The sequence below is a fragment of the Podarcis pityusensis genome (genome assembly GCF_964106645.2).
Source record: "Podarcis pityusensis genome assembly, chromosome: 12".
Classification (NCBI taxonomy): domain Eukaryota; kingdom Metazoa; phylum Chordata; class Lepidosauria; order Squamata; family Lacertidae; genus Podarcis; species Podarcis pityusensis.
This window is the reverse complement of record NC_138037.1, coordinates 42,014,058-42,026,990: the sequence shown is the minus strand read 5'-3', so window position 1 is coordinate 42,026,990 and position 12,933 is coordinate 42,014,058. Positions and strand designations below refer to the sequence as shown.

The window sequence follows — 12,933 nt, the reverse complement described above, 5'->3', positions numbered from 1 at the left end:
GGCACTCAAAACAAACTACATCTCCCAGGATGCTTTTTGTCATGAAGCCATGACTGGTCAAGTTGTATAAGAGTGCTTTAACTGTATGGCATGGCCATGGTTCCATCATGGGATTCAGTTGCTAAGCCCCACTAGCTCCAGGGGTCCTCAGTGGGGGCACCAAGGTAGACAAAGGATAAGAAGTAAAAAGTTGCCTAGATAAACCTAAAACCATATCAATCCCGATTAATATGCACAAATCTTTTTGAATGTGATTGCATGGTCACGGCCTGATTTAGGTCTGATGAGGCCCTAAGCTCCTGAAGGTAATGGGGCCCTTTATATGTCCAGCTGTCCTTTGTCAACAACAAATTATCGCTGTTTTTTGTGTAGAATATATGCTATATGGTCATTTATGGACCTAATAGGTATCTAAAGCCATTTGCACATGCAGAATGTAGGCACTCTATATATAGAAATGAGCAAACCAGTGATATTTCAGGGAGCAGTCTAGCAGGTGGGGCCCATTACTTACATCATAGGAGCCTACACAATCCAAAACACTGTTGCTGTTAAGCAGGTTTAATTTTATTTGTTTTTTATCTTATATTTTGAAAATGTACACCCAGTTTTTTCCCCTTTAAATTTTTTTGGGACCCCCAAGAGAGGCCCCCAAAGCTGTAGCTTGCTTAGCTTACACGTAAATCCAACACTGCATGGTGCATTCCAACTTTCGTAAGCCACTTTGAGAACCCCCAAGTGGGATATACAGTGGTACCTCGGGTTACAAATGCTTCAGGTTACATACGCTTCAGGTTACAGACTCCACTAACCCAGAAATAGTGCTTCAGGTTAAGAACTTTGCTTCAGGATAAGAACAGAAATTGTGCTCCGGTGGCGTGGCAGCAGCAGGAGGCCCCATTAGCTAAAGTGGTGCTTCAGGTTAAGAACAGTTTCAGGTTAAGTATGGACCTCCGGAACGAATTAAGTACTTAACCCTAGGTACCACTGTAATGCAAAATGCCAGCCTTTTAAATAAGTAAACAAAGAATCCATTTGTAAACAAAAAGACCAAAAAAAAAAATTTTTACTCTGCACCTCTCAACAATCTCCAGAAGCTAAGCCTGGAAATGAACAGGAGCAAGAATGTGCTCTGACAGAGCTTCCAGTGATTTAAAAATGAGGTGCAAATACGTTTCCATCAAAGGTGCATGTACAGGGGTAATGAAAGTCTGTAAGGAGAACACACTTCAGTATCATCATATGCAAAGTGTTAGCAGAAAGAAAAATGCTCTCCATCTTCAAAAGCCTTATCACCAAGAGACAATCTAAAGATATGTATATATTTCCAAATTCCAACATACTTATTCCTGCTACAGCTACTGACGCAAAATTGTAAAGCGGAACAAAAGCAGCCATTGCGCAGAGATCAAAGCACAGTGCATTTCCTTTTATGCCCAGACTTTAATATGTGCTTCAGCCGATCACTGTCATTGTTCTAGATTATGAATCACCGACACATACATTTTCAAGTGTAATGACACTCTTGCTTATTAAAGACCTCTCAGCTGAAGGGGCAGAGTATTATGAACTGGCCAATCCATTCATTTTCTTGAATATGTTATTCAGTATTTTATGCTAAAGCAGCAATACACCATCCATTTTAGTACAATGATCCTTATGTTCAATAAAAGTGAAGTGCTGCATCATAAATCATTATAGTCATTTATTCTACATTAGACATATTAGACACTCTATTCCATAATCTATTACAATAAGGTGGATTTAAATATACCCCAAGGAACTGCAATAATAACTCGAGAACCAAATATAGCAACTGTGGATAAAATATAGTTAACCTAAAATTGCACTGGCAGAATGGACAGTGGTGAATTTTAAAATGAAATTCAAAATGTGTTATAATCTGAATCCAATAAACAAGCAGCAGAGAAGCAGTGCAATTCCTAGGAAATTTGCTTAAAATATATCTAAATTATTCACTTAGATTTTGCAAGAGCTATTTAATGTATGTAGACATAAATGAAATAAAATAGGAAATAAATAAAAAGGAAACTGTGATTAAAAACATCTTTGAAGAACAACCACCAAATACCCCTTCTGCTCTGGATTTACTATTTCCTTCTGCTTTGTATATACACTGGTTATCTTACAGAAGCTCTAGTTTCTTCAAGCTGCACATTTGCTCTTCCTAGCAGCTTACCTTTTATTTTTAACCATTTTTTAAAATCCATGTGCTTGGTGGCAAAGTCCCAGCTGGCTTTAATGGAGCCGGATTGCACCTTTTGGCCATGATCCAGTACCTCTGCATTCAGAAAACAGGAAGCTGATGAGTGAAGGGAACAGACAGAAAGGAAGAACATAATTTCCTCTTATCTCAACTTCTTGGTGTTTCAAAATATCATTCCCAAAGTGCTCCATGGGGCCAAAATAACACATTAAGTTCATCTCACGGTTTGCCTTTAAGTACAGGATTTCTCTTTCCACCAGTAACCAGTTTGGTGGTGGCCCCAAATCGGGACCCTGATACATGGCGGACAGGGGAGTTAACCCTTTGCTCCTTGCAATAGTTTTGATCTGGAAAGGAAGTCTGCCCCTCAATTTGTATTGCTGAAAAGCCCAGAAGAGCTTTCGTCTTATGCAAATAGTAGTCACACCCTGCCATGAACGGAACTGAGACCACAGCGAGGACTACAAATTACAGCATCCTTAACCACCACACCAGGGTCTTGATTCGATTTGCGGTGTACATGATATTTGTAAAAGGAAGATCTTGTAGTCAACAGCAAACTTTGCGATAAATGTATTGTAAAGTGTGCCCATAAAAACACATACTTTATGCCACTCTGTGTGAGCCCGGTATACCACCAATGCAGAAATAAGTCATCAGTGAGTGCCAACTGATTCTTATTCCAAGTACATCTTATAGCCTGTGTCCTGGTGAACCACAATACCATATAAATGTCACGTCAGACAAAGCAACACAACAGGCTTAAGCCAATGATTTTTTTTAGTCAACGCCAAAGTCTGGAACTGTGGATCCTTGCACAAAGACAAAAACTCATGGATGACTCCCTTAGTACAACTGAGTTACGTAGACTTGTGTATAATTAAAGAAACTGGGTTGGTCATTTCAGTGAGCTTGGAAGGCAACACATACCTTCACACAACACAACCACATGAGTAGATACATTTAATATGAGGGACAGCAGGCAAGCAGTTATACACGACAGAGATAAATAAAAGATCCGAGACGCAAAGAGCCTAGAACATCAATTGAAAGCTAGCATTGCTTGCCATGCGCATGGAACAGCCAAGGGGAATTGTTGTATTCTCATTTCTATGACACTTACTTAGCGCTGAAAACCACAAGCAGGAATGCTTATGTTAAGTAGGAACCTAAAATTGCCCGTCAAATTGTTTTGAGACTAGGTCACCTGTGCTAAGAACAGAAGCAAGGTGGCACATGAGATAGGGCTAAGCAATAATGTGATATTGGTTCTGCCATTATTAAGAAGAGCCTGCAGGATCAAGCCAAAGGCTCATCGAGAACAGCATCTAGTCCCAGAGGCCAACCAGATGCCTGCAGGATATTTCTGAGCTGACCCTCGAGTACAACAGCACTCTTCCTACCTGCAGCTCCCAGCAACTGATAATCAGAGACAGCATGCCTCTGACAGTGGAGGCAGAATGTAGCCAAGATGGCGAGTAGCCAATGGCAGTTTCAGACCTTCTAAGTGTCCCTATTTTCCAGGAAGAGTCCCAGATTTACAGAAGTTGTCCTGGTTTCTGATTTGATCCTGGAATGTCCCGCTTTTCCTTAGGACATCCCTATTTTCATCGGCCAAGACAAGGAGATCAGTAACGCAACCTTTGGAAGACCTCTGAAGACAGCTCTGTCTAGGGAAGTCTTTCAATGTTTAATGTTTTATTGTGTTTTTATATATGTTGGAAGCCATCCAGAGTGACCCATGCAGATGGATGGGGTATCATCATCATCATCATATTGTTGTTGTTGTTGTTTAGTCGTTTAGTCGTGTCCGACTCTTCCTGACCCCATGGGCCAGAGCACGCCAGGCACTCCTGTCTTCCACTGCCTCCCGCATCATCATCAAATAGGACAGCTCGATTTTCATCATAGAAACGTTGGAGGGTATGCAACTTTATCCTCCATTAATTTTTGTAATCCTCTTTTAAAGCCATCCAAATTGGTGGACATCACTACTCGGCTAATGGAACAATACTAGCAATGAAAGAGGAATGTTTTGGCAATTCTTTATCATCTAAGGCTGAATCCACACAACAGTTCCCCCCCCCCCCCGATGTATCCCTAACTGTTAATTTCTACATTATATTTGAGCTTTCACATAATGTAAAAGCCACTCCCAGAAAAATAGCAGAATATGCGGCAACTTTAGTGCTCATTTCCATGTTATTTGCTTCCAGGAAAATATTTTGTTTGCAAGTAACACAGAAACGCATGCTAAACTTGCGCTGTATTCCTGGAAGTGAATTTTACGTCATGTGAATGGTTAAATATGATGCAGAAATGAACAGTTAGGGAAATATCGGGACAATGGAACCAGCTGCTGAGTGAATGCAGATGAAAACAGTACTTGCTTTTGTAAGCCCTGATCAGTCAATTTGTCAGAGATCTATATTATTGTGGTCCTATCCTGAACACAAACCAGCTGATCTGTGAAATATGGATAGAAATCTCCACCAACATCATAGGGCTTTCACTTTTAAAGCATCAAATAAATTAAATAGCACAAACCTTACTTGCCTACCCTTAAAAGACTATCCTCTTTCGTTTATGTTTCCTCTCCTTACGAACCGCTATCACAAATGGTTTCTTAACAGTCCAGATGCAGTATTTCCACCATTTTGTCCTTCACCACTAATTAGATAATCCAAACAATCAAGTTTATCTAGCGTGATTTGTTTGCTGCAAAGCCACGCTGAACATAAGTTATGGGGCCATTAGCCTATTCTTCTCTCCCTACAAGTCTCATTATTTTGCAAGTCACGGATATTAGGCTTAGGGCTGACTGGCAATTGCCAGAATTGCTCATTTCCTTTTTGGAGACACAGGAAGTACCACTTTTCATTACTATCAATCCTCTTGCTCTTGATGAGTCTTCAAATAGCAACTGCAACTGATAGGTTAAGTTTATTAGATCATTTCCCTCAAGACCTTAAATACAAATTAGATAGGTTTTCTTATCCGCAGAGAAGATACAGCATTTCCTCTCGCTGCCATGTTCTCTGTTGCAGCTACAAGTAGGGTTGCTACTTATGCATCACCCCCCAAAAAGGGCAACAGAGAACTGATTCACAAAAATGTGCAGATGCCAATTTACATGCCTAGCTGCAAATTTTAAGAGAATTACTTTGAGTAGAAATACAATACACCTCACCATTGTGGTGAAGAAGACTCTCAGTCGCTTTCGTGTTGCTCACTGTTGACTATCAACTTCCCAGCCCTTAATCTCTCTTCTTTTGGTTCTTCATTTTTAAACCAGGATTGGCCAGGACAGCCCTTCAAACAGATGACCTCATTCACTGGAGAACTATCCTCTACAAAATAGGACAAATGGCCCCCCTAGCTATGAGAGATTTTTCACGTGGCTGTTCAGGCACCAGGAAATTTTATCAACCTCTATGAAATGTAACTGGGTGCTAGTTTGTCCAAAATTAATGTCACTGGATATTTTTTATGATGCTGATAATATATTGTCAAAAGAATTGGTCCTATAAATGATCTTAGCAGCACAACCAGTAATTGCAACTCAATGGAAAACAGCCCAAAATCTAACACTGGACGCTTGGTTCCACACACTGGAATATAGTTATAAGGGATAAAATTATGCACATTTTGAGATTCTGCGAAGAACTAGAACATCCAGACACTTTTGATATGATCTGGCATTCTTTTATGACATATACAGAGGGTGGGGCTGTGGTCTAAACCACTGAGCCCCCTGAGCTTGCCAATCAGAAGGTCGGTGGTTGGAATCCCTGCAACGGGGTGAGCTCCCGTTGCTCTGTCCCAGCTCCTGCCAACTTAGCAATTTGAAAGCACACCAGTGCAAGTAGATAAATAGGTACTGCTGTGGCAGGAAGGTAAACAGCATTTCTGTGTGCTCTGGTTTCCGTCACAATGTTCCCTTGCCCCAGAAGTGGTTTAGTCATGCTGGCCACATGACCTGGAAAGCTGTCTGTGGACAAACACCGGCTCCCTCGGCCTGAAAGCAAGCCCACAGTCGCCTTTGACTGGACTTAACCGCCCAGGGGTTCTTTACCTTTTATGACATATACAGCAGAACCATCCTTTTCAAGACAACCTTCGTTACAACCCTTGCAAGTCTGCAACTATACTTAATAATCTGATATTGTTGAGTGTTTACTTGGACTTTGTTATTTTAACTCTACATTTCTGTTTTATAGGTTTTTAAAAAAATCTTTTAATTTTTATCTGTTATAATTGTTCGCTCTGTTTTGTATACATTATAATATGATTTAATAATAAAAAGCTTTTACAAAGCAACAACAACTGGGTGTTAGTTGGAGGAGCACCGTGCAAGAAACTGACTTGTTATAATGGAGATGTCCTTGAAAGAAAAACTGCACACCATTGCCAGGTTTTCAAGAAAAACTTACCAAATGCAATCTTCGCCTGCTGATGTTGATCAAATTCTTCTTCAGAGTTTGTTTATAAAAGTATTTCTGTACCATCGTATCATAAAATATCAGAATGGTGTATGACTATAAAACACCATTAAAAACAATGCTAATAGTCCTAAAAGTGGCTGGCTATTAAAACAGCTGCAAAAGCCCCTCAGCATAAAAAGGTCTTCCAAGAGATGCCTGAAAGTCAAAAGCAAGGATGCCTGCCAAATTTCTGCTGGATATTTAAACCAGTACCTAGTTCGCATTTCACCTTTTCTTTCCTAAAAAAAACATTCTGACACACATACACTGATAAGAAAACCACAGGCTAAATCTACACCCTTGTGCAAATTAATTGAAACAAAGCATGTTTTCTATCTTACTTGTAATCCTGTACTCAAAACAAACAGGAAAAGTCAGTTGATCATTATGGTGCCGGAAGCCTGCAGCCAATAGAAGGAATGATGCGCTCACCACAATATATTGAGGTTCTGCGAAAGAGAGTTTATTCCAGAGCTGGAAAAGAGGTATCCTGACACTACTGGGATATTGCAGCAGGACCTAGCCCCCTGTCTAAAGTGGTGAAGAAATTCATGACAGAGCAGCAAATACAGGTACTTGATTGGCCAGGGAATTCCCCAGATGTAAATCCCATTGAGAATTTGTAGGCTAAATGTAAAAGTCGCCTCTGTGCTGTAGAGTGTACGACTATGGAGAAGCTCATTCAGGCGCTGATTCAAGTGTGTTACAGGGATCCGAAAATCAACAGTGACTGTTCGAAACTAGTAGACTCCATGCCAAACCATGTTCAAATGCTGCTTAAAAATAGTGGAGGTCATATCCATTACTAATGTACGTATATGTGAGTTCTGTACAATAAACTACATTGTTTGTTTCAATCAATTTGCACAAGGGTGTAGAATGCCCAACCGAGAGCTAAAATGGTGAAAATTCCGCCCTCCCTTCTTGACTCCACAAGAGCTTCTGTATTTTGTCCTGTGTTGTGAACCGTAGAACCACATGACAAATTTATTCCCTCATGCGTGGTGGAACACCTTGCCCTGCACTCTGACCATGAACCCATTTCTTCTACATAAACAAATCACCATCCAAACTTCTAAGCAGTTGGTACTTTCTCCAAATCTAGGTCCTTCCTGATCATGTTTGCTCTGACTCATGACCTGGAACCAGCTGCTCTCAATTCAAATTCAATCGCATTTCCAGGTGAGAAAGGCAAGCTTTAGTTTAGCTGAAAATGCAGAAACGCTCCTTCCCAAAGGAATATAGTTTCTTCCTCTTGCCTTGTCAAATCATACAGTACAAAAGTTTGAAATCATAGCAGAGATTTACAGGGAAACAAACTTGTAATATTTATCTCTCCTGTGTCCAATATCCTCAACAGTTAGACTTAAACACAGCTAGATGGAAAGAAGGGGAGGGACTCCTAATTAGTGTTAAACCCAAACATTTCAGAAGAAATTTTCTATTGGAACACAACCAAGTGATGTGTTGCTAATGTTTTATCTACACTTACTTTCCACACTGAGATCATTTTTAATCCCTATGAAGTTAGCTTATTCTCTTCTACTACCAACACATCTGCAATTTATCAATTTCACAGAAGTGTCCTAAGAAGGATTTGCTATATTTCTCTCTCTCTCTCTCTCTCTCTCTCTCTCTCTCTCTCTCTCTCTCACACACACACACACACACACACACACACACACTTCTGAAATGGATAAAATAATCGAAAAAAAACAAAACTGCTTGAACTTTCCCATGGTAAGAAAGGCAAAGCAAAAATGGGAAACTTTGATATGCATGGACTGGACTGAAATGAAAAGGCTGCCAATAATGTTAAAAAGAGGCAAATTGCAGGAGATTTCACTAACCATTGTATCTATTCATGCATTCTTTTCATCACACAATTAGAAAAGCATGGGGAGAGCTGGGATACATTATTTAGGTCTACTCCACTGCATCCTGGGAGCGGCCGCTGGGACAATATAACACTGGCCCTAAAGGATCTATACTGGTTCCCAGTATGTTTCCGAGCATAATTCAAAGTCTTTGTACTCACCTTTAGAGCCCTAAACGGCTTTGGCCCTGCATACCTGAAGGAGCGTCTCCACCCACAACGTTCAGCCTGGACACTGAGGTCCAGCTCCAAGGGCCTCCTGGAGGTTCCCTCACTGCGAGAAGTGAGGTTACAGGGAACCAGGCAAGAGGGTCTTCTTGGTAGTGGCACCCACCCTGTGGAACGCCCTCCCATCAGATGTCAAGGAGATGAGTAACTATATAACCTTTAGAAGACATCTGAAGTCAGCCCTGTATAAGGAAGTTCTTAATGTCTGATATCTTACTGTGTTTTAATTTGTTGGAAGCAGCCCAGAGTGGCTGGGGCAACCCAGTCAGATAGGGGGCATATGAAAATAATAATAATAATAATAATAATAATAATAATAATAATACTTGTTATTATCCCCATCACCCTGCCCTGCCACCCTCCATGCACTGAAGGGCAAATGAAGGGAACCTGGTGTGCTAGCTGAGGTTCCCCAAGTGATTTGCAACCTTGTTTATGCAACCACTAAGGAGAAGAACAACGCCTGAATAAGATTCTTGGTCTCATTGCTGTCAGTCAAAACAATAGCCTATAGTTAATGGAGTGGATAAAGGTTCCATAGTGGGGAGCAGGTTCAATCCTTTGGAAACAGATGAAAGGAAAAATCCTGGATAGCTGCTGCCAAGTCAGAGTAAGCAACGCTGGGCTCGGCAAACCAGTAGTCTGCACCTATCTCCTGATCTAAAATAATGCAAATAGTACATTCAAGCTGCATCAAAACCTGTCCATGGAATGGAACGGAATCTTGGAAAGGAACTTGGGCTGTCCTAACAACTGCTCACAGTGCTTTAAGGAAGCCTGTTTCACACTTTGAAAACCATTGGCCAGTGCCTGTTCCAGGTTTTGGGAGGTCTGTATTAAATCCCGCCCTCTGCTTCCATATTCATGGCACATTTGCTTACTATGCCATGCTGTCTCTCTGTCGTGGAGAGAGAGAACAGGTGGGTGGGAAGCAAGGAGGAGTCAGATCTCTGAACAACGAAAACAGCTGACACAGGCCATTGATCATTGGTCAGTATCACTCAGGAGTATAATCCACATCAATTCTCCTGTCTACATTTCAACAGGACGTACAATGTTGAAGTAAACAGCGTGTGAGCTGGGTAAGAGACTGTTATGTACTGAGTTGAATTGGATCCAAAATGCAGCAGTCTGATTGGTCCTAGAACAATAGGATCCAGAATGCAGCAGTCTGATTGGTCCTAGAACAATGCAGCAGTCTGATTAGTCTGCAGGAGCCACCCAATCCGGCTCCAGATGGAAGTGAATCCACAACCTGATTGACCTACAGGAGAATTCCGGAATCAGCCAATCACGTGCAGCCCATTGTGTAAATAATGTATATAAAGCAGATACTCTGAGGGGACTTTTATTCTTCCTCACCACTATGAGCTGAATAAAGAGCATGAAATCCACTCTCGACTCTGAGTATATTTCAGAGACTTTCTGAAAACAGTCTCCATCCATATTTACAAGTATTTATTTGACCTTCTGACTCATTTTACTTGTCCCTGGCCTATATCCTATGGGAGTATTGTCAGTGACTTTTCAGCATCGGGCCAGAGTGAAGGTAAAATAACAAATTAAATTCAGTTTGGAAGATCTCCATATTTATTTTATGGTAATTGAGCAAAACGTCATCCATTTGGTTTAAAGAGCAATTAGCAATCTGAGCAAAGTGAAAATTGATCCAACTTAAAAGAAAGTGAAAGGATTATGCTAGAAATTTTCCTTTCTCTGTTTAAAAAGGCATTGCCTCATCATCCTATCTTTCCTTATTGGCATATTACCCACTTATATTGGGAAGATAATGTAGCATATTTGACATCACATTCATTTTATCGACTCCAGGCTGCAGTCTTATCAATATAGAATTCCTAGGCTTAACTTCAGAAATGTGAGCACTGGAAGAATGCTCAAAAACCAGAAACCAATATTTGACTGGAGGGCAAGAGCGTTCATAAAACCCCTGTCAAAAGAGGAAAAATGTTTAGAATGTTGAAACAACAACAAAATAATAACCCCGTGCAAACTAGTTGACTGCTCATGAAAATATTTGGTATAACAGTTCTAGACAGTTGTATCAAACTATGTCCCTTTAAAGTACGTGCTCTGGGACAAAACCTACATTTAAATACCCATTTTTAGAGAAAAATAGATTTAAGTACATTCATGTTAAAGATTTTTTTTAAAATGCAGATTAATGTGGAAATGGAACAGAATTTTGGGTAAAAATATGCAAAAATATTAGAAATAGACAAATTCTCCTATACTTAAGGCTTTTCTTTAAAAAAAATAAAAATAAAGTACTCTCAGGAGTTCAAAACCCGAAACCAGTTTAAACCCAGAGATATGAAACATGGAAATCAGGAATATCACCATCTTTTAGCTAAAATGGTCCAAACACTTACAAAATTTTCTGATAGCTGTAATCCAAAGCTAGAAGGCAAATTTATGTTTTATTTGCATAAGCAAAAGTTCAGATACTTGAGCATTACTGTTTTCAGATGTGTTACTCTGTTCTGAAGCTATGCAATTACATATGCTGTTAATTAGGCTAATCTGGACATTTGGATAACCAACTGATAACTGATTTCAGAGTCACTGCATATGACTATGATAACACAGCAAAATCTGATACAGGTCACTCCTGGAGACATAATATGAAGCAAGCAGTTGATCTTAGCCACTAAAGCTTTAACTGAAGACCAACTTCCATAATGAGTGTGCAGATGAGGGTCCCAATGCACACATGCAGGGGATCCCCTAATCATAGAGGATAGAATATATGCGTACAGTGGTACCTTGGTTCTCAAACTTAATCTGTTCCGGAAGTCCATTCCAAAACCAAAGCATTCCAAAACCAAGGCACGCTTTCCCATAGAAAGTAATGCAAAATAGATTAATCCATTCCAGACTTTTAAAAACAACCCCTAAAACAGCAATTTAACATGAATTTTACTATCTAACGAGACCATTGATCCATAAAATGAAAGCAATAAACCAGGTACTGCAGTCACACAATCAATCAATCAATCAATCAATCAGTAACTGAACTGGGTTCCACACAGCCGCAAAAACAAAAACGCAAAATAAATAGCAAAAACAGACAGACCTCAGTGTAACACTCAAAACGGAAGTGTGGCACTCAAATCGGAAGCATAACACTCAAATCGTTAGCGTAACACTCAAAACAGAAGTGTGGCACTCAAAACGGAGCACGTTCAGCTTCCGAAAAAAGTTCGCAAACCGGAACACTTACTTCCGGGTTTGCAGTGTTTGGGTTCCAAGTTGTTTGAATACCAAGGGGTTTGAGAACCAATGTACCACTGGATTTGCTTGTACAGTGGTGCCCCGCAAGATGAATGCCTCGCAAGACGGAAAACCTGCTAGACGAAAGGGTTTTCCATTTTTCGATGCGCTTCGCAGGACGAATTTCCCTATGGGCTTGCTTCGCAAGACGAAAATGTCTTGCGAGTCTTGAGATTTCTTTTCGCTCCCCCCCTTTCTAAGCTGCTAAGCCACTAATAGCCTTTTAGCAGCTAAGCCGCTAAGCCTTTAATAGCCGCTAAACCGCTAATAGCGCTAATCCGCTAATCCGCTAATAGGGTTGCTTCGCAAGACGAAAAAACCGCTAGACGAAGAGACTCGCGGAACGGATTAATTTCGTCTTGCGAGGCACCACTGTACAGAGATCTTTATGCATACTGGAATACCCCAGGACTACAGAACGCTTTTCATATAAGCTGAAGATCTATGTGCACATACACACACATATGGACCATCTGAAGATAGTAAACATCCAATTGGCTTTCCTAGGCTTTTACAAAAACAGAATTTGCTCTCAAACACATACACACCAAACATTCTAGTGGGCTTTAAAAAGAAATAACGAACTGGTATGTAAGTTGCCGAAAATAATGATAAAGCGTCTAATATGACACAGAGCATCTCTACAAATGTGAGAACCTCTTCTGTGCCACAGATCAAAATTATACATAAAATAAAATCAGGAGTTACCAACTTGTGCAAGCAAAGGGGGGCAGTGTGTTCCTCCCTGTTTAATGCAATCAATGAACAAGAGCTGAATGAAGTGAGAAAAATTAAGAGGTCTAAAGATCAAGCGGGAAATAAAAGAA

The 12,933-nt window shown here is 40.3% G+C and overlaps 1 protein-coding gene across 10 annotated transcripts in view; it reads right to left on the bottom strand.

Annotated features, from left to right (window-relative positions):
- Positions 1–12,933, bottom strand: part of RARB (retinoic acid receptor beta) — a 352,738-nt gene that overhangs the window by 135,802 nt on the left and 204,003 nt on the right. For 9 of the 10 annotated variants that reach the window (XM_080974915.1, XM_080974924.1, XM_080974920.1 and 6 more), the window contains one exon: positions 2,201–2,323. The exons of the other annotated variant lie outside the window; for it this stretch is intronic. In XM_080974915.1, coding sequence (XP_080831041.1) covers positions 2,201–2,323 — 123 coding nt within the window. The remainder of the gene's footprint in view (positions 1–2,200; positions 2,324–12,933) is intronic. 10 annotated transcript variants of the gene reach the window in all.